General features: G+C 34.3%; 3 protein-coding genes and 1 non-coding gene across 6 annotated transcripts; 3 read left to right on the top strand and 1 right to left on the bottom strand.

The window, feature by feature from the left end:
* Window positions 1-597: 597 nt before the first annotated feature.
* LOC112010329 (aldehyde dehydrogenase family 3 member F1) lies at window positions 598-7,451 on the top strand. Of its 2 annotated transcripts, XM_024042670.2 has the most exons (10): window positions 599-903; window positions 1,390-1,458; window positions 3,504-3,600; window positions 4,800-5,006; window positions 5,263-5,387; window positions 5,518-5,622; window positions 5,724-5,896; window positions 6,268-6,358; window positions 6,513-6,662; window positions 6,852-7,451. In XM_024042670.2, the coding sequence occupies exons 1-10, from the start codon at window positions 706-708 to the stop codon at window positions 7,110-7,112; spliced, it is 1,476 nt and encodes a 491-aa protein (XP_023898438.1). In that variant the 5' UTR covers window positions 599-705; the 3' UTR covers window positions 7,113-7,451. The 2 variants fall into 2 exon arrangements, with proteins under 2 accessions (XP_065617920.1, XP_023898438.1); XM_065761848.1 differs by lacking the exon at window positions 1,390-1,458 and having other exon boundaries at window positions 598-903.
* Window positions 7,452-9,141: 1,690 nt separating this feature from the next.
* LOC112010339 (origin of replication complex subunit 1B) lies at window positions 9,142-17,653 on the top strand. The gene is made up of 16 exons (XM_024042684.2): window positions 9,142-10,106; window positions 10,221-10,356; window positions 11,065-11,214; window positions 11,311-11,454; window positions 11,539-11,690; window positions 11,774-11,873; window positions 11,971-12,093; window positions 12,175-12,336; window positions 12,442-12,499; window positions 12,672-12,850; window positions 13,005-13,119; window positions 14,374-14,444; window positions 15,031-15,126; window positions 15,701-15,777; window positions 16,274-16,357; window positions 17,308-17,653. Exons 1-16 carry the CDS (start codon window positions 9,301-9,303, stop codon window positions 17,369-17,371), a joined length of 2,517 nt encoding a protein of 838 aa, XP_023898452.1. The 5' UTR covers window positions 9,142-9,300; the 3' UTR covers window positions 17,372-17,653.
* On the top strand, window positions 11,122-11,199 carry LOC112010371 (small nucleolar RNA snoR28). Its single transcript, XR_002882738.1, has one exon. It is a non-coding gene; the product is annotated as a small nucleolar RNA snoR28 (small nucleolar RNA).
* An 816-nt stretch (window positions 17,654-18,469) lies between the features above and the next one.
* LOC112010334 (polyadenylate-binding protein RBP47B') lies at window positions 18,470-24,073 on the bottom strand. Of its 2 annotated transcripts, none has more exons than XM_024042677.2 (8): window positions 23,787-24,073; window positions 21,427-21,907; window positions 21,146-21,216; window positions 20,940-21,070; window positions 20,455-20,551; window positions 19,774-19,932; window positions 19,084-19,184; window positions 18,470-18,981 (listed from the first exon to the last, which is right to left on the bottom strand). In XM_024042677.2, exons 1-8 carry the CDS (start codon window positions 23,982-23,984, stop codon window positions 18,891-18,893), a joined length of 1,329 nt encoding a protein of 442 aa, XP_023898445.1. In that variant the 5' UTR covers window positions 23,985-24,073; the 3' UTR covers window positions 18,470-18,890. The 2 variants fall into 2 exon arrangements, with proteins under 2 accessions (XP_023898445.1, XP_023898444.1); XM_024042676.2 differs by having other exon boundaries at window positions 21,146-21,225; window positions 23,787-24,071.
* Window positions 24,074-26,818: the final 2,745 nt, after the last annotated feature.

Raw genomic sequence — 26,818 nt, 5'->3', positions numbered from 1 at the left:
GCACATATTCTTCCCAAAGTACCCAAAACCTCCCATCACCAACCTGTGTCCAACGCCCAGCGTCATTGTCATGAGTTCACTGGCACCATCAACTCTACTTCATTGTTGTCAGTAGCGTTGGGAGAGGGTTGGTGGTGGGTGGGTTGGGGATGAATATGTGTTGGTTTTTTTTTTTTTTTTTTTCTTATTTATTTTAGGTAAGTCAAATAAAATAGCTTAAAATTAAGAATTAAGAGACAACTGGCTGATTTTGATTTGTGGAGCATGAGCTAGAACACAGAGTGTGAGACCGATGATTTTGACTCTGAATTTATTTTATTTTTATTTATTTTTTGAGAAGGGGATGAATTTATTACTTGATAAACTGATTAGTCATATGGTCCCATTCCATAAAAAATGAAAGAAAGTCATATGGTCCCATAAAAATAATTAAATACGGTTGTACAAAAATTAATAATAGATGCATATGTACCACTAAAAAAAAAAATAATAGATGCATGTACACTGTTTTTTTTTTTTTTTTGAAAGGTGGAAGCTGACACTTAACCCTCTCTTGACCCCACATATTTACTATAGACTGGTAACGTAGACTGCATGAGGAGAAGCTTTAATTTATGAACCCAACTAGTCAGCAAAGTAGACTAGTTGAATTAAGCTGTGTGGATGAAGAGTTTAGTGCACATTTTTTTTTCCTTCCTCTAAGCCATGGAGACTTTGAGAGACTTCGAAAGAGATCTGGAGGAGATGAGAGAGTATTACAGTCATGGAAAGACTAAAGAAGCATCTTGGAGAAAGTCACAGCTCAAAGGGTTGCTTACTCTGCTAAAGGAAAAGGAGGGTGATATCCTTAATGCTCTTAAGCAAGACTTGGGAAAGCATCAGGTTGAGACTTTTAGAGATGAGGTATACAAACTATATATCTTGTTCCATTTTAATTTTCTAATATATGGATTACCCTCTAAAAAATAAGAGTCATAATAACCTGTTTGAGAGGTTACTAACTTGTTTTATTTTAAGTGCATGTTTTTGTGGCTTTCTTGTTTCTAGATACACATACATCCAATATGATTTGAACACACAGATTCACATTCATTTGGTAGGGTCTAATATTATTTATCACATAAAATGGGTTTAGAAGTAATGCACAACTGTTCTTAGCCAAAATTACAAGAAATTTGTTTAATTATTCACTACCCTCACAAGGGAGAAGAAACATGAATAAAATTTGAAAACAGGTTAAATAATAATCACAATCACGAGGAATTTGTGAACATATTTTTACAGGGACGTAAATAGTGGTAAAGACTATTGGATTCATTTTTAAGATGTAGGAGAGATTGAAAGTTTGATCTCTTGCATTTGTTATGCATAAATTCTCCTTGTTTGCAGATAGGAACATTGATTAAGACACTGAATTTGGCATTGGAATCTTTGAGAGGATGGATGTCAGGAAGAAAGGTAAGCTCAACTACTAGACTTTACATGGCATTAATAATAATAATAACAACAACAACAACAATAATAACAACTACAACTACAACAACAACAACAACAACAACAAAAATAATAACAACTAGTCCCTAACTCGTGCTATGCACGAGAACCTACTTATTTGTGAAGTAGACTAAAATAATTTTATAAAATCTTAAATTAATTAAGAAACTACACTATTGCATGATTTGCTTTTATATAACTTCAATTTGTGTTATAATTTGATAAAAAAGCTATTACTTGAACATACAATGGCTCACAAAAAATTTGTGAAAAAGTTTAAGATACTGTAAAAAAAATAACTTAAAAATTCAAATATTAAACTTCTAAAAGACCAAAAAATATGAAAGAATAAGATGATTCACTGCTTAGAAATTATTGAAACAAAGCAAAATATATATGACTAAACAATAGAAAAATATAAGAGAAAAATGAGTTACATTCATAAAAATAATCCATGGCTATAACTATTAGAAGGAATCAAAAGATTTAGAACTTACAAATTATAGATAATATATGTGTGTGTGTGTGACACTATACAAATTCAAATGTTAAAACTTTCAAAATGCCAAAAAAGATATATAATTAAAGAATAAGTTATTGAAACAATTCAAAAAATATATGACTATTCAAAAGAGAAATATAAGAAAAAGAAAAAAGTACACGAACCCATAAAGCAATAAGTTTTAAATTTTAACGGGTCTAAACTTTAAACGAACCTTATTCGCATGTGGCCCACACTAAAAAATGTTGAGCAAGAGCCCACATTTATATAAGCTTTTTACCCAAAAAATTAACATACTTTCATATCGTGAAGTGAAGTAAAGACATATGCAGTAGCAGCAACCCTAAATTCAATTATTGCAAGCTTTTTTATCTTGTAAAAAAGGGCTAAAAAGAGTTTGGTAATTCATGTACCAAAATTACTTTTTAAAAAATACATGAAAAACAATAAAATAATTTTTTTTTAACAAAGTAAAGGAGAAGAAAATAATAGAAGAATAGCTCATACCTCTACTCAGCTTTAAAAAATATATATATTGAGGTTTGCACTGCTTTTATAGAGTTCATGATTAATCTCACAAATTTAGAAGTAAGTTGGACTCGTTAGAGAGATAAAGTTTCACTTCTTATTAAGTTTAGACTAAACAAAAATAATTTTGTTTTAAAAAAAAAATGATAATGATGAGTTTGAGTTTTAGTTTAGTTGGACTTGTTAGAGAAATAAAGTTTCACTCCTTATTAAGTTTGGACTAAACAAAAATAATTTTATTTTAAAAAAATGATAATAATGTGACAAGTTCTGGATAAGTCAATAAAAAGTCAAAAATTTTGGTTTTATATATATATATATATATATACACACACACTAATAATAAATAATAGTAATAATAGAGAAAGGTGGGAAGAAAACCAATTATTTGTGTATTTCATAACAATAAACCACCACAAAAAGACTAAATTATATTTTTGACTCTTGAATTTTGGATTTTTTTTTTTTTTCATTTTGATCTCTTAAGTTTGAGATTTTTCATTTTAATCTACTAAGTTTGATTTCATTAATTTGGTCCTTATGTCTATGTCCATGACTCTATGGCCATTAAGGGGAGAGGGTAAATTTTAAAAAAAAAAAAATAAATAATCTTGTTTTGTTGACACTTAACGGCTAAATTAGTCATGAAAATAGACAAATATTGATTATTTTGAAAACTTAATCAAACTCAGTGGATCAAAATGAAGATAGTCTCAAACTTTAAGGATCAAAGTGTTATTTAATAATAAAAAAATTGGGGTAGTAATATTTTATTGGGATTCTGCATGGAAAAAAAAGTTTGTAGAACCTTTTTAAATTTTCCTGCTTTCTAGTAAGCAAAGATGTTAAAGTTTATACATAAACCACCATGTTGGTTTAGTCACCTCCTAAAAATATTCAAGATTTTTTTTTTTTTTTGGGAGAAACTTATTCACGAAGTAAACATATACTAACAATTCTTGTTAATGTATGGTTATAGGCTAAACTGCCGCAAATTGCTTTGCTCACAAGTGCAGAAATTGTTCCTGAGCCTCTTGGCCTTGTCCTCATTATTTCATCTTGGAATTTTCCCTTTGGTAAGTAAATTATTATACCTTTTAGAACATGATAAATTATTGATTGTTTCAAAAGTTTAAAATATTAAGAAATAATGAATTTATTCATTTAATCATTATTCTAGCACTTTCCATACGTTTGGCCCAAACTCCCCTTAACAAGTGAGGCCTAAGATGAGGAGTTTTTAATTTTTTAAATGGGAGGTAGAGTAGAGATAGAGGTCAAACTCAAGATCATTATTTTTGATATCATGATAAATCATTGATTGTCCTAAAACTTAAATGGTTTGTGTGGGGGGAGAAAACCCAACCCAACTTATTGGGCCCAAGGCCCTGAATGAGGAGCACTCTTCGTCCGAGGAGGTGTGACCTTCAGTCAGAGGCCCACGTCAAAAGGGGATGCCTTGGGACAAGCCCGCATACCATCCGAGGAGATGCTCATATGTCCGAGTAGTCCTGCATCTTCGGATCCGAAGAGGCCAGACCCAACGAGTATGGGAGGTTCAAGCGATTTATTTGACAAGTGTCAAGGGGGAGAGGAACCTCGGACACACATAAAGTAACGGGAGCAGAGAAATACCAAGGAGGCATACTTCAACCACCACATTTAATGCACTGCACCTACCTTCTTGGCCGCATTTATGTGGATAGGACCTCTGAACAGTGCTTTCGCAGCTACCGCCACTCACATAAGGTTAAAAGTGGGGTGATGGGACATGCACTCAAGTGGATGCCTGGATGATAAACAAGTGGACGGAGGAGATGTAAGAAGACAATGCTATATAAGGGAAGGGTGCCTCTGATAGAAGGAGATCGAAAAACAGGAGAGAAAAAGGATATATGAGATGGTTGTAGCCCCAGGAATTGTAACCTTAGATGGTCAATGAAAAACATCTCTTCGGACGGAGTACTTATTAGTCCGAGAGCACATTAATTCAATTCCTCCCATTGGTGTTGTTGTTTAATACTGTTATTTTCATTATTAGCCTAGCCCTTTTTACCCACTCTCTACAAAATCTATTGTTTTGGGCTCGGTGGGCTCCGAATCCATACCTCCTTGGGCTTGGGCCGTAAAAACTGACCCTACAGTTTGTAAATGATGAATTCAATCATTAAACCATTATTCTAACATAACTGGGGAAAAAAATAGTTTGCTTCATTTTTCTCCTCCCATATCCTTAATAATGATTGAATTGTTGTCATTTTAATACAAAATATAGGACTGTCCTTGGAACCAATGATAGGGGCATTAGCAGCTGGAAATACAGTAGTTCTAAAGCCCTCTGAATTGGCTCCTGCTAGTGCTTCTCTTCTAGCAACTGCAATTTCCACTTACTTGGACAACAAAGCTGTCAAGGTTATCCAAGGTGGACCATCTGTGGGTGAACAACTACTACAGCAAAGATGGGACAAGATCTTCTTTACAGGTAAAATCAGTCTCTCATCATTCTAACACTCCCCCTTGCATGTGGACCCAGACTCATGCTCAATATAACTTTTTAAATGAGAATTAAAGTGAAGATATGGTTCAAACTTATGATCACTCACTCTAACATTATGATAAACTAACACTTGTTCCAAAAACTTATACTGATATGCAATAATGAATTTTATTCACCTAATCATTATTCTAACCATTGGTTTTAAAAGATTAAGTAATTCAATCTTAATGTTAATGCTTAGGAAGTGCACATGTTGGAAGGATTGTCATGTCTGCTGCTGTGAAGCATCTAACACCTGTTACTCTAGAGTTGGGTGGAAAATGCCCTGCCGTTCTTGATTCCCTTTCTAGTTCTTGGGACATAAAGGTAAGTTTGGCCTTAGTGTGTTACACTATAATATTTTTTAGTCACAGAACTGGCCTACACATTTATGCATTTCTGGTCTATGTTATGACAATATGCTAAGTTGAGTTCTTTTGTGCTGTCTAATCACAAGGTGGCGGTAAAGCGAATTGTTTATGGGAAATTTGGTTGCTGTGCTGGTCAAGCATGCATAGCAATAGACTATATCCTTGTTGAAAAGAAATTTACACGCACTGTGGTATGAAAGTAGTCGTTTATGCTGAATCTTATATGAATTTCTTTGTTTGTTTGTTTGTTTGTAATGCAACAACATTTTGAAACAATGATACTCTATTTCAGGTGGAGTTGATGAAGAGCATGATCAAGGAAATGTTTGGAGAAAATCCAAAGGAATCACACAGCATTGCAAGGATAATAAATAAACAACATCTCTTACGACTAAAGAATCTTCTTAAGAATCCACATGTTGATGCCTCTACTGTTTTCGGTGGTTCAGTGGATGAAGATAACTTGTAAATGACATTATTTAATCGCTTTTGTGAATATGGACCTTATGATTTAAGCTCTCTCTCTCTGTCTCTTTAAAACCCACCCTCCCTTTTTCCTTTTTGTTAAAGAAGTTTTGGTTATATATGAATTCATAGTGTTCATATTCAATAAATTGGTTTTTATATGGGATTAACCCCTATATTAAATTATTCCATTGTGCTATTTTGAGGATTTGAAAACAGACAAATGCTTGGTATAAAAGAGAAAGTTGAGCTTCTGTTTTTAACTCCTTTTTTATCATTAGGACAATTTTCTTTGACAGCTTGTCTTATTCTCTAATTTGTATGTTTCACAAGTATTAGTTTTAATATGCTTGTTATTGATCTCCATTCAGGTTCATTGAGCCAACAATCTTGGTGGACCCCCCTCTCCAAGCAGAAATTATGACAGATGAGATCTTTGGTCCATTGCTTCCAATAATTACAGTAAGACACACATGCAGAAATATGTACTATTTAATAGGTTTCTTTACTTGCCTTGCTGGGCAGTATATTTATTAATGTGGTGGTAGCTCAAGAAAACTGAGTACTCAGTAAGGCATGTTGCACATTTATAGTGATTCTTTTCTTTGTTTGACAGCTAGAGAAGATTGAAGACAGTATACAATTCATAAATTCAAAGCCTAAAGCACTGGCTATATATTGCTTCACCAAAAATAAAACACTCCAAAGAAGGATGATTTCTGAAACATCATCTGGAAGCGTGACATTCAACGATACAATTATTCAAGTATGTTATCAATAAGTCAATTGTCTGCACTAGTTTTAGTTTCTCAAGTAAACAAAACTGTCTAATCTGTACTCAATGAGTGAATATTAAACTACACTTCATTACAAAGGCCAAAAAACAGTATAATAGTCCTCAATGCTTATAACTTCTAAATTCTCAGTCTGAAGGCATGCATTTGGCTATGTGTAGTATGCAGCTGATACCCTCCCATTTGGAGGAGTTGGTGGAAGTGGATTTGGTAGGTACCATGGAAAGTTCTCATTTGACACATTCAGCCATGAGAAAGCTGTTACAAGAAGAAGTTTCCTTACTGAATTTTGGTTTAGATTTCCTCCATGGAACAATCACAAGTTTCAACTCTTGGCATCCACTTTGAATTACGATTATCTTGGATTAGTCCTTGTCATACTTGGCTTGAAGAGTTATAGGCAAGGATTAAATGACATATAGCTACTTTTATTAGATGTACATTGCTCATCCAAAAGGAAGAGAGGGAGAGAGCGAGAGGAATCACATTCAGATATTCATTTGAAAGTGTTATTATTTATAGTATCAATAACCATTGTGTGCAAATTGTTGCGCTCTAAATTTAGCAGATAAAGCAATGGGAGCTTTGAGGATATGCTTCTGCTTCCCCCTGTGAGTTAGCAAGAATTTCTTATGAGGCTAAAAGTCTGTATTACTAATAGAATACAGTTATGTTTTTATTTTATATATTGGGGTTATGTTTTATTGTTTACTCTTATGTATGAAATTCTAAGGTTATAACTTCCAATTAAGAAGTTTTGTCGTGTATGTCTCAATAATGAGCCTAGATCAAGGTATCACTCAATTATTCCTATTTCCTTTTCTCTGTGGTTTGTCTATGAGCTCAAGTTCATTTTATGGAGGTCACGTGATAGCCCAATAATAATGACATTATTTGCAGTATTCTAGTCGTATAATTTGAACCCCACATTTCCCTCCCCCACTATCTATCTATCTAAAAAATACATAAAAATAAAATTTCACTTCATGGGAGAGATTGGACAATGTCATTGAGTCAAGACACATTTGGCAATTTGGTGTGCTATAGTTGGAAGAGTCATCCCCAAATACCAATTATTAAAATTTGTTTTAATTATTTTTTTTTTCACTACAAATATATATTTAAGGGGACTAATCATAGGTATTGAACCCACACTCTCTCTATTGGGGAACATTACAAAAGGTATACACATATAGGATTTTTTTTTTTTGGACAAGCGAGGGTTATTACTTATTACATTAGCTGACTTATACCTTTGATGTGAGAGAAAAAAAGTTAAAAGTAAAAAATTTAATGGTTAAAAAGAATTTATGATACAAGGGCTGAGATTAAAAATGAACTTTTTAACTTGTAATCTTAGACCTTGAAAGACAAATGTACTATAGTTGCTAATTTGCTATTGCACCAAATCTAAATTTGTGTATATATGTATAATAGTTAACTGTAGTTATTCACTCTAAATTATGGTGTATTTACAATATGCACTCTAAATTACAATATTTTGCAACCATCAATATTTGTAGTGTTCATCATCGTCCCAATGAGTGTCTAAATACCAAATTAATCTCAAATCAAGTATCAATTGCAGCATTTCTTTTAGTTTAAGTTGTCATGGTAAAGTTGTTCCCAAAAAAAGAAAAAAGAAAAAAAGAAACTCATCATTATAAATACTCCAATCGTTTATGGTAGATACCCATATACTAATCAATTAATTACGACACTGACTTGAATGATGGTGCAGATATAACAAATTAATCTTGAATTAGGGTTTCAATTGATTTTTTATATATATATATATATATATATTTTATGGTGTGCATTACAAATATGTCCTTAGTTTAGGATGGATAATTGCAATTAATCTTGTATAATCTTTGAATTAGCTTAATATTTCAAAAAAGAAAACAAAAAAGAGACAAGCACGATGAATAGAGATAATGCAATCAAATGGTGTGTATTACTGTTACCTCAAACGCTTTATTTCCAAATACTAAAAAGTGACAACCAATTGAAATATGACACTAATAAGTTTTCTTCTTATGTTATAGTATTTTTTGATAGTTACAAAAGAAAACCTTTTACATCCTTAAGATACTTTAGGAAGCAAATTTTATTAAAGAAAATGAAGATCAATCTTCAATCAATACCAAAAAGAATGTAGATTCTATTTAACTCAAGTGGTAAATATTTTTATGATTGAATAATAGATCTAAAGTTCAATCATCGCCTATACCAAAAACTAATCAATGTCTTGGTCTAATAATAAATGAGCTATTACCAAGAGTAGACACCTTGAAACTTTCTCAAAAAAAAAAAAAAAGGAAAAAGAATGTTTAAAAAAAAGGAAACAATACTAATAAATTATTGGAAAGGAAAAAGAAATTTTACCGTTAAAACATTTTTAGCGAAACCCCAAAAAGGCCTTTTATTATATACGTTGTTCAACGGTTCAAAAAGTTCTCCAAATTAGGAGGGAAATTTTCCCGCCAATTTTCTCTCTCTTACAAAAACTAACCCTCTTTCTCTTTCTCTCTCTCCGTGCTCGAAACCCTAGCACCACCACCGCCGCCGCCGCCGCCATCTCCATCGCACTGTATTTTCCGTCCATCCATGGCGGAGACTCCGAAGAAGCACCTCCTCAAGTCGCCGAGGAGCTCCAAACACCAAGCGAAATCGACTCCAAAACCTTCTTCGCCTTCGCCTTCGCCTCTCGCTCCTGTAACTCCTCAAACCCAAACCCTAACCCCTCGCAGATCCTCTCGCCTAAACTCTCCATTTTTCGATCCACCAGTCTCGATCGAAGAACCAAAGGAAACCCCAAGAAGCGGCAAGAAAACGAGCCGCACTTCCGATCCGAACACTCCCCGAGATTCGGCGGAAAAATTACCGAAATTGAAGCGGAAAGATAAGGAAGATTCGGTAAAAGCCGATGTCTCGTCTTTTTCTCCGGCTTCTCCGGAGCAATTGGAGTCGAAGAGGAAGAGAAAGAGGCAAGAAGAGAGCAAAGTGGTCACGAGAGCTAAGTCGGCGGTGTCGGTGCCGAAAAGGCGAGTGTATTACAAGAAAGTTGTGTATGATGGAGGGGAGTTTGACGTAGGGGATGACGTGTATGTGAAGAGGAGAGAGGACGCGAGTTCCGACGACGAGGTGCAGGAAATTGAGGAGTGTAGAGTGTGCTTTAAGGCTGGGAAGTCTGTGATGATTGAGTGCGATGATTGCTTAGGTGGGTTTCATTTGAAGTGCTTGAAGCCGCCGTTGAAGGTGGTTCCGGAAGGGGATTGGGTATGCGGGTTTTGCGAGGCTCGGAAATCTGGCAAGGAGGTTGAATTTCCAGTGCCGCCGGAGGGGAAGAAGCTGGCGAGGACGATGAGGGAGAGGCTGCTTTCGAGTGATTTGTGGGCTGCACGTATTGAGAGGTAGTGATACCCCAAGTACCAACTTCCTTTTTTGTTGCTTAGATTGAACTGAATTGTGTGAATTCGTAATGTTGTTGTTGTTGTGTTTGTTTTAATGTGTGTGTGGGTTTTCAGTATATGGAAAGAAGTGGATGGTATCTATTGGTGTCGGGTTCGTTGGTATATGATCCCGGAAGAGACTGCTGCTGGAAGGCAGTCTCATAATTTGAGGAGGGAGCTATATCGAACAAATGATTTCGCTGACATTGAGGTATGTACTACTGTAGTGTAGTAATATGTCTTTGACATTCTTACAGTTATGTTGTGTAGTAATATGGTACATGGTTTGTTTGTGTTTATAAATGGGGGTCTTGAAACTGTTTATTAAATCAAATAAGTAAGAGGACCCTTAGCATGTACACAAATTTTGTTGTAGGGAGAAAAAAAAAAGTATATAAGAGGAACTGAAAGATTTAGCTGCTATTGTGGATGTGAATTTTATGCGTTTAGATATTGTGATTTAGCACTCGAAGGACAGCCCAAATTCTCTACTTTAACGTTCCCTAGTATTTTTCTAACAAGCCAATTTGGTTAAGCCTTATATATAGATTTTTCATTACAATCAATAGAAATACCTCACCTTTTCCAAACTGAGGGTTGAGCTTTCATCAAAATTGTTCCGATTGTTTCAATTGGCAGGTTAGTTGATTTCACCCCTACAAGCACATAAACACATGGCGTGTCAATTTTTTTTTTTTTTAACATTCCTTTTTATGATTGCTTCTGACATTCATGGTCCACTAAGCAATTATGTTAAGTGGTCAGTTTCATTCTGCAATTTTGGAAAGTAGCGTAAAACTGCTAAGTTTCCCTAATACTTTGAAGTAGCTTTTAAAGCTAGCTGCACATGTCTGTAGTCTCCATTCATTCTTGCTTGTCATCCTTAAGTCTTTAATAATGCTCATGCAAATTGCTGCAGATGGAATCTGTTCTTAGACATTGCTATGTCATGATCCCTAAAGAATATGCCAAGGCCAATTATGGAGATGATGTTTTTCTTTGCGAGTATGAATATGATATTCATTGGCACAGTTTCAAGCGTCTTGCAGAGATTGATAATGGTGAAGAGGTCAGCATTTCACATAATAGAGGCAGTATTTGGTGGTTATTATAGTGTCAAAATTGAGTTAGCATTTAAAATTATGGGTTTATTGCCATTTGGTAGGATGGTGAAGAAGATGATGACAGTGATGAAGATTGGAAACTTGGCAAGGATTCAAATTCTGATACAGATGAAGACATTGAATATGATGATGAGAACTTAAAAAGTTTACCAACCAAGCAATCCTCAGCTCATGAGTTGGCTGCAGTATGACACTATTCTTTATTACAAACTTGTGGCTTTTGGCTTGTGATTGCCCAAATTAAATTAGTGTGTGTGTAACTAATACAGAACTCAAGGAAGGGACAGTTTTTTGGACTTCAAAAGATAGGGACAAAGAAAATCCCAGAGCATGTAAGATGCCACAAACAGACTGAACTTGAAAGAGCAAAGGCAACACTTCTGCTGGCATCATTACCTAAATCTCCGCCTTGCAGGAACAAGTATGTTAAAATTGAAATTTTATAGGTTTTCTTTGATGTGCCTTTCCTGTGTCCTTTCTAATAAAGTTCACGTGTTTTTTCAGAGAAATGGAGGAGATAAATGCATTCATCAAAGGCGCGATCTGTGATGATCAATGTTTGGGACGTTGCCTGTACATTCATGGTGTTCCTGGAACTGGCAAGGTAGGATCTGTTGGCTGTAATGAGTAAAATATAGCTCTCTTCTAATCTTCTCTATGCATAAACAAGATTTGATCTTCTTATCCTTATGAAACTGCAGACAATGAGTGTACTAGCAGTAATGAGAAATCTGAGGTCAGAAGTTGATGCAGGAAGTATAAGACCATACTGTTTTGTGGAGATTAATGGTCTAAAGTTGGCGTCACCAGAGAATATATACAGGGTAAAGATGACAAGCTGATCCTATTCTCCTTTTGTGATTGCATTCTCTGGTTTCCCCATAGCATACCATATGTTCTTTCAGGTTATATATGAAGCATTAAGTGGGCATAGAGTCAGTTGGAAAAAGGCTCTCCACTTGTTGAACGAACGATTTTCGGATGGAGAGAAAGTTGGTAAACAGGATGATCGGCCTTGTATTCTGCTCATAGATGAACTTGATCTTCTTGTAACCAGAAATCAGTCGGTAACTGGTTTAATTTGTGATAATAATTTCAAATATTTTAAGTTCATATGCTCTAGATTTTTGTGAAGTATAGAAAGTTAAATATTCATACCCTTTTTGTCACAGGTTCTATACAACATTCTTGATTGGCCTACTAGGCCAAATTCCAAATTAATTGTGATAGGTATGGTTTAATGTTGATAAGGCCTCTTCCCAGCTGACAGATCTATCATCACAAAATTAGCAAATAAATGATATTATCTGTCACAATAAGATGCCAAGGCAATCTATTTATTAAATATACTGATGACAATGTTGATGACTGATGTTATTCTTTGTAATGAACATAAACTCAGGTATAGCAAATACCATGGATCTTCCAGAAAAGTTGCTTCCTCGTATTGCAAGTCGTATGGGTATGCAAAGGCTTTGCTTTGGCCCTTATAATTATCAGCAACTTCAAGAAATCATTTCAAGTCGCCTTAAAGGAATCGATGCATTTGAAAAACAAGCTATAGAATTTGCTTCAAGAAAGGTCAGCATTTTTCTCTTTTTTTTATCATGAAACTCGATTGCCTCTATAATTTCTCATCTGCTAAATTGGTTGCACGTGATAAACACTCCAATCTGAGATTTTTTTTTTTCCCAATTTTTCAAACTCAATATTAACATTCTGTACATACCTTTAGGTTGCAGCAATATCAGGAGATGCACGACGTGCACTAGAGATATGCAGGCGTGCGGCAGAAATAAAAGATTATCATATCAAAAGACTAAAATCAGCTCCTAAGTCTGTTTGTTCAGGTATATGCACATTAATTTATTCACATATTGAAACAATGGAAAAAAAAAAAAAAAAAAAAAATCAGTGGAAGATCCCTTGAGAAGTGGAAACTTGGTTGTACTTTTATTCATTGGTTAAAGTTTTGTTTTTGTATCCGTCGTGCCCATGCACACATGTAAAATGTTATACCAAATCTGATCTGTCTGGTGTTGAAATTATTTAGGGCACATATATGCATCTCTATTTGATTTCATATTTTTATAAATACATTCCTCTCCTTTTCCCCTCTTTTCTTCTTTTGCCTAGATATTGTAAATATTCAGTATCAATTGGACTAGTAAATCTGTGTGAAGAAGGATGTGCCTAGGACCGCCCTGTGATGGGGACAACAGGGTATCACATCCTTAGTTGTAATCATATTTCACCATGATTGCAACACTTTTACTTGATAATTTAATTTCTTTTTTCTTTTTTTATTAAAAAAACCCATGTTTGCAACATTTGTAGCTATTCCAATGATTGCATGCTTTCAGCTTGCTCCAGGTTGATATCTTTATTTATTTTTAACATAATGATGATATATGAGATGTTATACAGTACTTTCACCCACAATATATTATTCATTGCTCAATGGTGCTTGTCCAACTTATTCTTGTTACAGCCTTTTAGTGAATCATGCAGGCATAACAACTGAAAATATATGCTTCTTTTAACTATCAATTGCTTAGAAGCTGGAAAATAATGAATAAAAAAAAATGTTTATGGTTAAAAGCTATGAAGGACAAGGACTCATATACACACTTGTAGAAGAAGGCCTCGTGATGTTTGGTGTTAAAATTTGCATTTCACTTCAAAGAAATGCTGCAAAAAGTTGCAAACCCTTTTCTGCTACATAGGAACATGTCACCACATTGTATTTTCTTCAAAATAATGACAAAAACATCAAAGTATGTTTTGCAGTCTCGCTTTTTTATATTTTAAAATGTCATACACTGTTGAGTTCTACAGAATTTGAAACTTAGGGCTGTTATTTGTCATAAAACTTATGTTGATAGGCCAGAATCATCATCCTTAGACCAGGGCCCTAATCTAAAGAGTGAGTTTAAGACTAGGCAAACTATCTAAACCATCACTCGTAATCAGTCCTTATTATGCATCCAATGTAAGATGGAACCTTGCCTCACTAGTAGCCTTAAAGTAAGACCTTACATCATGAGAAGAAGCATTTGTTTGTTCTTCTCACTAATTTAATTGAATAAATCTTTGCTTTCTAGGAAAATCACTTGTTGGTATGGCTGATGTTGAAGCAGCCATTCAAGAAATGTTCCAGGCACCTCATATTCAGGTGAGTTTAAAATTTAGTTTATATGTTAACATTGAATTATGATTAAATTGTTATTGACACTTATACTCCATTTGTTTGAACGATAACATGTTGGAAGAAGATATCAAATTGATAAATGAGACATGTAATATTTTGATTGTTATGTCCTGCTACAAGGCAAATTATATGTGGATAAACGGACTATCTAAACAGTACTATGCTGAGAGAAGAAACTATTGAGATAACAGAATTCTATTTGGGGAGCTGTCTCTTTTGTTCTGAAACTGTGGAACATGATGTCACTTAGAGTTTTTATGAACTAATATAAGTGCTTCCCTGATTAAGAACTGTAACTCACAACAATAAAACTACTCTTACAGGACCAAACTATCACACAGCACAAATATTGAATAACCACCACTGTTTGCATGCTTTTTTCTGCCACATCTGTGTACAAACAAGATCCAGTGTCTAGTCTCTAGCTTCAGCAATTATCATTCTTACATGGGTGACAAGAATGTCTGTTCAGATATTGTACATCTTGCACAATGACAACAATATTGTTATGATCTTGGAATATGTCTTCATAATCTTTTTTTTCCTCCAGGTAATGAAAAGTTTTTCCAAACTAAGTAAAATCTTCTTGACGGCTATGGTGCATGAGCTATATAAAACAGGAATGGGTGAAACCACCTTTGAAAAGGTCAGCTTCTTAAGCTTCTCTCTATATCTGTGTGTTCTTTCTTGTTGGTTTGGTGATATTTAGATTTCTTTGCGTTTTTGACATTTGAGAAACGTTTTTGTCAATTTCAAAACTAAGAAACCTTTTTAACTCATCGAACATGCCCACTAGTGGAAATCTTGAAGATTTTTTTTGTTTTTTTGTTTTTTTTTTTTTTTGTTTCTGTAATTCTTTTTGGGGCAATTGCACAGTGGGCACCCACAAATGATTCCTTGATGGAAGATGGCAAGGACTGAACCCAGAATCTTTCACATAAAGTGTGGGCAGGAATTAATTGCTAATACTTCAAGATTTCTTCGTACTTTATTTTGCTTCTTTGTTGCATAATAGCTCAGCTAGAGGACTCTGCAAACATGAAAATATTATGTGAAATCCTCGGCTAGTAATAACTGGATAGCACTGGTAGTAACTGAAGGAGGACAATTTTAGTTCACCATCATCCAGAACTACAAAAAAACTTCTTAATGGTGCAGGAAATTTAATGTTAAGAATACATGTGTATAGATATTTATCTTGAAATTTTATTTTATTGCAGTTGGCCCTGACGGTCTCGTGCCTCTGTACAAGCAATGGAGAAGCATTTCCTGGATATGACACACTCTTGAAAGTTGGGTAAGACTCTTTCTATTATTTATTCTATAGACATCAATGGGAGACATGGTCTCTGTTTGACATATACTTCAGAGGCCTTTCTTTGATGAACTATTAGGGTGTAAAAGGCATGGGTTGCACTTAGGACCAAAAATAAAGTCCAAGCCCTATTTGCTGCCATGGAATATCGAAACCATGGTGAAAATAATATATATATATATGTGTGTGTGTGTGTGTGTGTGTGTGTGTGTGTGTGTGTATAGAGAGACATACATTATGTATACATCTCCTTCTGTGTGAAATGTTTTGCTACCTGCTTTATTTTATGATAGTTTGTGAAACCATATTCCTCTTTTTTTCTCTTTGCATTTCAGGATGATTTTCTGACCATATTAGTGATGACCCTTTCTGTTACTTATAAAATTATATGAAGCTCATTTAGTTGCATTGATGCTAATAAATTATGTGTTAAGGTGAAAACTGAACTTCCTTTTTCTTTTCTTTTCTTTTTCTGCAGCTGTAAGCTTGGTGAATGCAGAATTCTTGTATGTGAGCCAGGCTCTAAACACAGGTTGCAAAAGTTGCAGCTCAATTTTCCGAGGTTAGTTCTTTAACAAGCCCACTGCCATAGTTGATTGGACCCAGTTGACTTTGGCATTTGATCTCAATTAAAGCAATTTAATCATAGAAGACTGGAAAGTGTCTTGTATATGAACTCTAATGCCAAGCATGACTCTCTTGGTGTTCTCTATATATTTGCACATGCAAGAGCCACTAGTATATGTGACTGTAAAAAGTAAATATGGTCTACTCTGATGGTCCAAAATGATTTGCCAAAGTCTATCCTAAATTGGTCCTTAAAATTTTGTGTCTCTATTAGAAATTACTAGGACAAGACAGGGTTCTTGTTGACGTCTAAGCTAGTCCTGCAGGATTCTGTCCAATCCCTAAAAATTCGTTAGCCTTCTAGACACAATGTTTTTACTATTGGGATTGCCATTGCCACCACATTGCACATAGCGTGCGGATATATTGAGTAGAAGTTTTGAAGACCACAGGGCATGAACCTTGGTTAATTAGGATTTTTATTACATTTGCAGTAGACAAAAGTAAGAGTCTCTTTCTAGCCTCATAACTTGTCATAAAAAAGATTCATTACCCAGTGCTAACCCCGGTAAAAGCGAGGTCTTGGGAGGATGGCTTGATACAGTTCTACCCTTCAACTTCTTTTTCATGAGGTAGCCACTCTAAAGATTCAAATCCTTACAATGTCAATTGGCACGTGAGATTTTACCATTACAACACCATAACTTGTCATCAACTTATAAAAACAAATAACAGCAGTAATAGCTAATAACCATTACTGCATACTCTAGATTCTTATAACTACATTTTGTTGTAAAATGTAATGTTGTGAATAATCCCCGGTTTCAATGTCAGATATGTATAACGGCTAATGTTTGATTTATAAAAATTTTCATTTAGCCATCTTAGTATCAGAAAATTTTGACAGTATCCTAATTTGAATAATTTCATTATGTTCTGTGGCAGCGATGATGTGTCATTTGCATTGAAAGACAGCAAGGAGGTTCCTTGGTTGGCCAAGTATCTATAATTCAAGACTCATATTCAATTTTTAGTTCAGAACAACAAATTTTTACTTGCTCTCAATTTTTTTAAATTCTAAATCCCCATTGATTTATGTTCTTTCCAGACTTGGATACCTCATTTTTCCTTTCCTTTGTTCCTTTATTATAAACTTTGAGTTCATTTGGAGAATTTGTATCTTGTTCCTGAGGCCCTGTTATTTTTCTATTAGAAACTTTGAGACAAATAATCTTAAATTGTATCTCTTTTTTCTTCCCTAATAAGTGAGAAGTACAAAATTAGAATCTGAGGAACATTGCCAATCTGTACTATTTTAAAAATGTCCTATCATTCCTCTCCATATTACTACTTTGGTGAGCTGATAAAGGACAGCGTGAAGGGGAAATCTGGAGACATTTTTGGTTTGATTGGAGTTTTGTGCAATATGAATAAAATCCTGAAGTTCTAGACGCACTATATCCACTGGCTTAGGAGTCCCAGTGTTAGTGATGGTTTTGTGAACGACAGTACATAACCTACATTGCAACCATATTGCAATGAATGCATAGATTTGGTGTATTGTAGTTATTTTACCAAATCTCAGTAATATGATAATCTTGCCAGATTCTACCGATTGAGTATAAGTTCTCTGAAGCATGATGGTTGGTAGTCACTCCGCAATTCCTTTTTTTCCCCTCATACATAGATTGAATGTTGACCAACCAAATGCTAACTTGTCCAAATTCCTTTGTTCTGGTTACAAGCTGCATGAGTTCCCACTTCCAAAGCAACAAAAATTAAATGAAGAACGATTGAACTTGAATTTTGGAGAAGGATTGGGGTTATGGTTTGCACTTAAACCTTTGACTTGGTTGCTATAAGAGTAAATATGTATAATCATGCAATTGCACTGGTGTAAGTATTATTTGTTCTATTGATGATGTCGTGACCCAATGCTTTCAATTTTCTACGAGGGAATGGCACATTAATCGTGCAATAGGTGCCAGGAAAAAGAATATATGAAGCATCTGTATAATTATATAATAAATAAATAAAAACTAGGAATCGTAGCTTGTATTTTCATGTTAGCTACATGTTAGCTACTTGGGAAGATACAATGGACAACTTTAGGCAGAAAAGGAGTCGATTAATCTGCAATTGATAACATAAAACAAGCAACAGTCTAAAATGTGGCTCAAAGTATATCTGTACTTGAAAATTTGCCAATGGGCAGTCTCCTGTATTGACATCCACAGCCCACAAAATATGAAAGTGTAATAAAAATTAGAATAAAACTACGTAAATAAAAAGAAAATTCTCAAATTCCACTAGAGCATGGTATGCTGAAGAGCATCCTGAATGTTTTTACTCCAGATTGTAATATCATAGTCCAACTGTGGCCATGGTGTACCAACGTGAAACATACAGCTGATGCTTTTTCTCCAGACTGCATGCTGACTGCATAACTTCACGAACACTTTAATCTGGTAGAGCTCCAGAAAACATGGATCAAAACCAGAATATTAACCAAGTTATGCTGGAGATGCCTAAGTTTGCTGTGAGAGTGATGAGGTTTTCTGCCATAAGGGTCGTCCTAAAATGGAACTTCCATGAATGGAGAGATAAGCAGCATTTAACCTAGAAATCAACATTTAAAACAAATAAAAAAGAAATCAATATATGGCTTGGGTAGTTTGGTTCCTAAATTACATTGCAAGAAGTGAGAAGAAGAGAATTTACTTATCAACATCAGGTGTAGCCAAGGGATCATATAACTCCTCCCTTTGATCTACAGCAGGCACGGCTCCAGTCATAGCAGCCATGTCCTGAACACCTTCAACCTGTAAATGAACCATTTAGGTATAGAATTATTTTCAAGCACCTTTTGGTTTTTTTGAAAAGTAACAAATATTTTTATTAAAAGAAAACCAAACCAAGTACACCGGGGGTGTACTCAGTGAGAATTACAATCAAACTCTCAAATTACAATGCTCAAACATATCTAGAAGAGTTCAAGCACCTTCTTTATATTTGCTCTCTCTGTTGTGTGCAAACGTAAAATGGGTAAAAATGATGCATGGCTTTTCATATCTACAAATAAGCCCGTTTATTGAATGTTGGAAGGGTAATAATAATATATGAGTTCACACATCTGAAAAACCCCATTTTGGATTAAAAAACTTCTTTTTTTTTTCTTTTTTTTCTTTTTTTCCAATTTCAAAAGTCTCATTAAATCTTCTAAAAATTATTGAGAACTTCAGTGCTCAACTTGTGTTATTCCCACATGATATTCACTTAGTTGATACTAGAAACAATTGCTCACAAGGCCGAAGAAAAAAAGAAACAGTGGCTCTATTTCTGTTGACTAATACAGCATCCATCTCAATAGCATCAGTACCAACAAGTGTTACTAATGTCAAAACAATTTACCTGCTGTGGGTAATTTGCATAGCCACCATATGAGTTGTATGCATATAATGATGGATCCTGAGTAGCCCCATAAGCATAGGCCTCATAGCCTTGTCCATAACCATAATAAGCACTCCATTGACTTGGATCTACTTGCTGACCCCAGCTACCAGGTACGTCCTACAATAAGCCGGTATCAAAAAATTTGTAAGGCTAGATTGTTGTATCTAGAAAGTTAACCATATAATGAAAAATTCCAGTATCAATACAAATGGGTAACCATATCTAGATTAATGTATCTAAAAAATTAGCTATATAAGGGAAATTCAAGTACAAAACAAATGGGTATCCATATAAGAAAGCTAACCAGAGATGTTGTGTTCATCTCAACCTATCAACCATGCCTTAACAGGTAGGGGAGCAGATGAAAATAAAATGTGTTTAAAATTCAGTATGACTGTCAGTGAGTTCTTTGATAAAAACCCTTCAAGTTCACTCTTTGTTCATACATAGTACTAAGACAAAATATAGCTAATCTACCACCATTCCACAAGAGGTTTGTCACATCATCAGACTTCAATTGTCTAATCAAGTGTTCCTGGCTTTGAAATAGAGCATCACCTTGGAAGCACAAATGGAAAACAATATCTTCATCACTATATCAAAGTGAGCATATGATAGAGATGAGTTAAAAGCAATCACCTGTTTAGCTGTTGGACTCCTACCCCAAGAAATGCGGACAATTTGTTGGCCAATCATCTTTCCCGACATCTTTTGGATGGCTTCATCAGCAGATGCTCTATATAGACAATTATAATAAAAGAAATCAGGAACCCATGGACACCAAAAAAGGTAAAGTGATAAAAAGACTTGACAAAAACATTGTATAATAAGGAGTTGCCCTTTTTGGACTACAGGTTTTTCTTGCATTCTTCCATGCTTTCATTTTTTTATGATTCATTTTGTCAATGCAAAAAGTAGTATGGGCCCTAAAACGTCAACAATCTAGTACAACAATCAATGATTTTCTAAAAGAAGGTAAAAGGAAGAAGGGAAAAAAGAGAAAAAATGGTCACTATATTTATGAGACATTTTTACCAAAACAAAAATTATGGGAGAAGTTTTACATTCACTGTTAAATATCAGGAAAATCAAACAAATATTTCACATGCAAGCAACTGACAAACCTCGTCCCAAACTGTACAAAACCGCATCCTTTGCCCACAGGAATCTTGACGTAGGCAATTTCACCAAACTGTAAAAAGGTTTGCTTTAGCTCCTCTTCTGTGACATTAGGATCCAAGTTACCAACAAAAATCTGCAGCAGATAAAAAGAAGAAGAATAAGAGATGAGATCAATGAACACAATAAGACTTTAGTCTGTCTGACTTACCGTAGTATTATTTACATCATAATTTTCTGCTGGAAGCACAGCGGGTGCTGGTGTGGGATATGCTGCTGCAACTGAATATACTGTTGTCAGAAAAGTCCATAAATAAGATCTCTTATTAAGGCTAAAACAGTGTCAGAAACTAATTTCAGCATGAAGACTAAAGAATGTTAATCAGGAATTTAAAGTCTCTTATCTCAATGGCTTTTCCAGACAATAAGAGAGACTTATCTGAGTCTGTAACATGACATTAGTTCTATAACAGTTAATAAGATATAAATAACCTTTGGGTGTAGCATATGGTTGAAACGCAGTGGTCTTCTTTGGTGTAGCTGCACTAATACGCATTGGCCTTGTTGAACAATATAAACCATTCATTTCAGTCATAGCACGATTTCTTTCGGCCTCATCAGAAAATTTGACAAATCCATATCCCTTTGAGCGTCCAGTATTTGGATCAGTCACAACCTTGGCACCTCTAACAGACGGATAATTAACTCGAAAGGTCTCTTGTAACAGATAATCAGTAACATCAGGAGCTAAATCACCCACAAAAATAGAATGTTCAGGCCCAGCATCAGGACGTCTTTCCCCTATGCCAAAAGAAGCCCAATTCAACCTGAAAGGTTGTTCAGTTCCAGGCATTGGAGTGCCATTGTGAGACTGCAGAATCCTTTCAGCTGCTGCATGGGAAACAAACTCAACAAACCCGTAACCCTCAGGCTGGCCAGTGATCTTGTTACGTATAATCTTTATTGAAATAACCTGTAAAGAGAAGTGTCCATTTAAAAAGTTAATAACATCTGTTTCAGCACAGAACAACAAGCTTGAATGAGAAACTACCACATTGTCAGGGTTCAACACCCCATAATCTAGCATTAACAGACTTAAAGACCTGAGGAGGTGGGCAATTTAGCAGCTGTTTAACAATGACTCATTGTTCACGTTTGCAACTCACGATTCACAGAACTACAAGCTTGAATGGGAAACTACCACATTGTCAGAGTTCAACACCCCATAATCTAGCATTAACAGACTTAAAGACCTGAGGAGGCGGGAAATTTAGCAAGTGTTTAACAATGACTCATTGTTCTTGTTTGCAACTCACAATTCACTATGCTATACCGACCCACTGTTAACCAAAATGAAGCTTAATTCACATTAAAACCAGCAAAAACTTAGAATATAAGAAATTCATGAGTCACCATGCTCCACCACCACATCTTGTCATCTCCACTACTGGAAGGCAAATTAGAATATAAGAACAAATTGTGCAAAAGCCAACTGCCTCTAACTCTCAAAATCCTCAAAAGTTTATGTGAAGCTAATATTCCAACGTCAGACTCCCTCTCCAAAGGTACCCCCAAATGTCAAGCTACATCACCTTATTTATAATGTTTCAAAAATAAGAATCATGTGAGTGATCTTCAATGTACATATGTGTATGATAAGAACTCAAACTCTGATACTTCTTCTCCTTTCTAGATGCCATGAAAGTACCAACTTGATACAGTGATTTTGGTATCTCCACATTGAAGCCAAAAAATAAATCTTTACCTTGCTCTAACTATTTAATTATTAATTTTTGTATGGGGATGAAGCTCCAGTCATAATTTAACACTCAATATATTCCCAAAATCATTCAAACCAACAAATCTCTCTTGTTGTGAACTCCGTCAGTTTTCAGAATAGAGGTGTTTAATTTGTAAGAAAAAGTAGAATCTAAGTATATTTATAACATTCAAATACAAACGGCAGCAATCAGCCATAATCAATTAAAAAAAATTTCAACCGAAGATCCCCTCCACCTTCTTCTAAGTCAATGACAACATAAAAGTAAAAAAACCTTCTCTCTTATTCTATTGACAATGTTTCTTCATGATCAGACAAAGAATAAATGCACTCCAAATTCGAATCAAGCTCACACACCCTATAAGCAGAGCAAAGCCACCCCATAACACATTCACAACTCATCTATAAAACATAATTCACATACGCCAATTATGAATTTATAGACTAGCCTAATCAATTGGTTTCATATTCTACAAACACTCAAATTCTCAGACCCAATAACCCTGAACAACCACGACAATGAAGCTTCCTTCTCCACACTAAAAAAAATTTCAAACACCAATCTTAACAGGGCATGATTGAACACCTAATAGGGCACTGAAAAATTCTACAATCAGAGCACTCTTACACTTACTATCACTCATAAACATCACCTACTCAAAAGAGCATTATAAACCCCAAAAAAACCACATCAGGAAATCCGCAGAGAAGATAACAAACAACTCAAAACTGAGAATTTCACTTTCCCACTTCAATTGGGTCTCTGAATTTGAAGACAATTTCCAAATTTGACACACAAATACACGCACATACACATGGATACATTAAAAAAAAAAATAGAAACCCCAAAAGAACCCACATCAGGAAATCGACAGAGATGATAACAAGCAACTCAAAATCGAAACTTTCACTTTCAAACTTCCATTGGGTCTTCGAATTTGAAAACAATTACCAAACTTCACACACATATAACACATAAATAAACAAATTCACACACACACACACACACACCCATACATACATATATATATATATATAGAGAGAGAGATAGAGAGAGAGAGAGAGAGAGGACCTCGCCGGTGTGAGCAAAGCAATTATGGAGGTAGTTCTCGTCGACCCAGTACTGCAAATCGCCAATCCAGAGAGTGCGGACTTCTTCGACGGAAGTAGGCTGATGGTAGCTGGGCTGAGACGACGTCGTCATCATCGTTGGTGATGTCGATGCGTCTTGTACATGCACTTGTGCTTGCGCGCTCGTCACCCACTGCATTATTCTCTCTCTCTCTCTCTCTCTCTCAAAGCTTCGGTTCTGAAAAAGGGTGAACCTACAGTGAAAACAGTGACGCCACAACGCTGTCGTTTTTGTTATTGTGTGACTTGAACTGTTTTGTTCCACCCCTTCACATATATATTTTTTTTTCTCGAGATATTTTAATTGGTAAAGTTGGTAAAGTTGCTTATAATTTAATATGAGATTTGGAGCTCAATTCTTGTATATACAAAAAAAGAAAATTAATATTTTGGTCTAATGATAAAAGTGTAATTATCATGAACGAGTGTTATAGATGGATACTATCTCTAAAAAAATAATACGTATTTTTCAAATAATGTATATAATTCTATGCATTCATCTTACACAAATTTTTAAAGAATTTATCCAATTATAATCAGGAGTGGCTCTAAGAATTTTTTTTTAAAGTGGTCATTAAGAAACTTAAATTATATAAAATCTAATAAAAATAGAACTTCATATATTGACAAAAATTATTAAAAATAAAAACATGCAAATACATAAATTTTACAATTTCTTTATACGAATTTTCTTATTTTAAAACCATTGTATGATAGTCATATTATCAATACTGCAAACTATATATTTTTCAAAACATTAGTTAAATACTTTTTTTCTTGGGCATTTTCTTTTTATTTGTAAGAACCTAATATATTATTAAGGGTACCAAAGTTTAAGGACAAAGTTTGGCAACAAACTTAGTTGTAACCTAAAATTACAACTCTTACTAAAAAAATTAACATAACTACATATTTTGAAAATCTAACTTTTGAATTACATATTCTTTATGTTCTTAAAACACATATCAAATTTCATATCAATCGGATATTATTTACGATTCGTTCTATAAACTTATTTTTTATATGTATTTTTAGACTACAAAAACTCGAAATTCAAACATTTGATTAATGACATAGTAATTGATCTTTGATTTTCTTGAAATTTTGCAAATATGGAGGATATAAGAAGAAAATGTAATTTAATTGTAGATTTGTCAAAATTCAAATTCAATAAAAAATATATTGAATGGAGTTGTCATATTAATTTACAACCAAGTTTGTTGCCAAAATGTGTCAAAAGTTTAATTATGTTGGGCTTAAAAAAATTTAGAGTGGTCACAAATTTTTTTATGAATAAAAAAATTATAAAATTTTTAAAATTTGTATATAATATTTGCATCACAATTTTTTTTATTTCTATTACCTATATAAAAAGCGCGAATGCGCTTGCGAATGGTGTTTTTGTCGACTGTCGAGCACCTTGCTTGGTTATTTTGTGTCTAACAAATTTATAGCCACGCAACGGACAAAAGAGAGCTAAGTTGGTTTGAAATGGCTTACCCATGTTTGACAAAACGACTTACCAAGTGACTTCTCATGTGTTAAAACGGCAAGCCCAGCAAAAGAACTCTAAAAAACATCAACATTTCGTTGAGATTACTTAATTTTCCCTACATTTTTAGTCTTTTTATTGTCATGTTTATAGTGCTGGCTACCACACATGTTCAAGTATTTTGACCTTTTTATCCTTTAAAACCTTAAATCAAAAGAGCGAACAAGCCTGGATAGTAATGGGCCCCCTTTTAGGGTATGTTTGGTATGCTGTAATAGCTCATGTAATGGAATAGTTATTCATGTGTAATAGCAATTATGTCATTTGGTTGCATCTTTATTACATGTATTAATTATTACATTGGAATAACTATTCTTTAAATTAAAGAATAATTATTCCTCTTTAAAATGGATGTAATAGCTATTCTTTAATGCATATAATAGGTTTTAAAATTAATATATTTCCAAAAATATAAAGTTTCCTTATATATCATCATTTACAAGCTTTCCGTATGTAACATCCAAACTTATGAATAGTAATAGTTATTCCATTATAATGTTTTCTATTCTTAGTAATAAAGATTACTATTCCTAATGTAATCTGCATTCAGTGTACCAAACATACCCTTAGTCTTTTTCTAGTCATGTTTATAGTGTTGGCTACCCACACATGGACAAGTACTTTGACGTTTTTACCCTTTAAAACTTTAAATCAAAAGAGTGAACAAGCCTGGATAGTAATGGGCCTTTTTTAGTTTTTTTATTGTCATATTTATTGTGCTGGCTTGGATTTTTTTTTTTTTTTTCCATTAGCAACAATTTTGTTAGTTAGCATATATTTGAAACATTTTAGCATAACAATTTAGCAAACTAAGGAAATCGAATCTAATACACTCGATTTATGCTTTACCAAAGGCTAATGTGGATTTTTTGTACATGTGGATCTTGAGTCTAATACACTCTATTTAAACTTTGGATCTAGAGAAGAAGAAAACATAGAGAAGAAAAAAGAAAGAGTTTTTTGCAGGTGGATTTGGTTTTGTAGGTAGAGATGCTGAGAGGTGGATTTGGTTTTGCAGTGGGTGGGTTTGGTTTTGCAAGTGACTTCATGGGGTGGGTCTCTTCTTCTTCTTCCTCTTCTTCTTTTCCTTCTTTATTCTTCTTCTCCTTCTGTTTGCTTCATTCTTCTTCTTTGTTCTTCTTGTTTGTTTCTTAGATTAGGAAAACAAAATCGAGTGCGTGAGACTCAATTTCTTTAATTGAAATCAAGTTCAAAAAACTCGAGACGTTAATTTGTTAAAATGTTTCAAAAATATGCTAACTAACGAAATTGTTGCTAAATGGCAAAAAAAATCTTGCTAGCTGGCCCACATGTACAAGTACTTTGACGTTTTTATCCTTTAAAACTTTAAATCAAAAGAGTGAACAAGCCTAGATAGTTTCATCATTTTCGGTCAACCTTTCTTGTCTTCTTTCTTTGCT

The sequence above is a fragment of the Quercus suber genome, unplaced genomic scaffold (assembly GCF_002906115.3).
Source record: "Quercus suber isolate HL8 unplaced genomic scaffold, Cork oak 2.0 scaffold_431, whole genome shotgun sequence".
In the NCBI taxonomy this organism is placed as follows: Eukaryota; Viridiplantae; Streptophyta; class Magnoliopsida; order Fagales; family Fagaceae; genus Quercus; species Quercus suber.
This window is presented reverse-complemented; position numbering and strand designations above follow the sequence as displayed.

Coding starts and splice junctions, on each gene's coding strand:
- LOC112010329 (XM_024042670.2), top strand. CDS start 706: ATGGAGACTTTGAGAGACTTCGAAAGAGATCTGGAGGAGATGAGAGAG. Junction 904..1,389: donor TTGAGACTTTTAGAGATGAG/GTATACAAACTA, acceptor CCTTGTTTGCAG/ATAGGAACATTGATTAAGAC. Junction 6,663..6,851: donor TCAACGATACAATTATTCAA/GTATGTTATCAA, acceptor GGCTATGTGTAG/TATGCAGCTGATACCCTCCC.
- LOC112010339 (XM_024042684.2), top strand. CDS start 9,301: ATGGCGGAGACTCCGAAGAAGCACCTCCTCAAGTCGCCGAGGAGCTCC. Junction 15,127..15,700: donor GTGAAACCACCTTTGAAAAG/GTCAGCTTCTTA, acceptor ATTTTATTGCAG/TTGGCCCTGACGGTCTCGTG. Junction 15,778..16,273: donor GACACACTCTTGAAAGTTGG/GTAAGACTCTTT, acceptor CTTTTTCTGCAG/CTGTAAGCTTGGTGAATGCA.
- LOC112010334 (XM_024042676.2), bottom strand. CDS start 23,984: ATGCAGTGGGTGACGAGCGCGCAAGCACAAGTGCATGTACAAGACGCA. Junction 21,226..21,426: donor ACCATATGCTACACCCAAAG/GTTATTTATATC, acceptor TTCTGACAACAG/TATATTCAGTTGCAGCAGCA. Junction 21,071..21,145: donor ATGATGTAAATAATACTACG/GTAAGTCAGACA, acceptor TATCTGCTGCAG/ATTTTTGTTGGTAACTTGGA.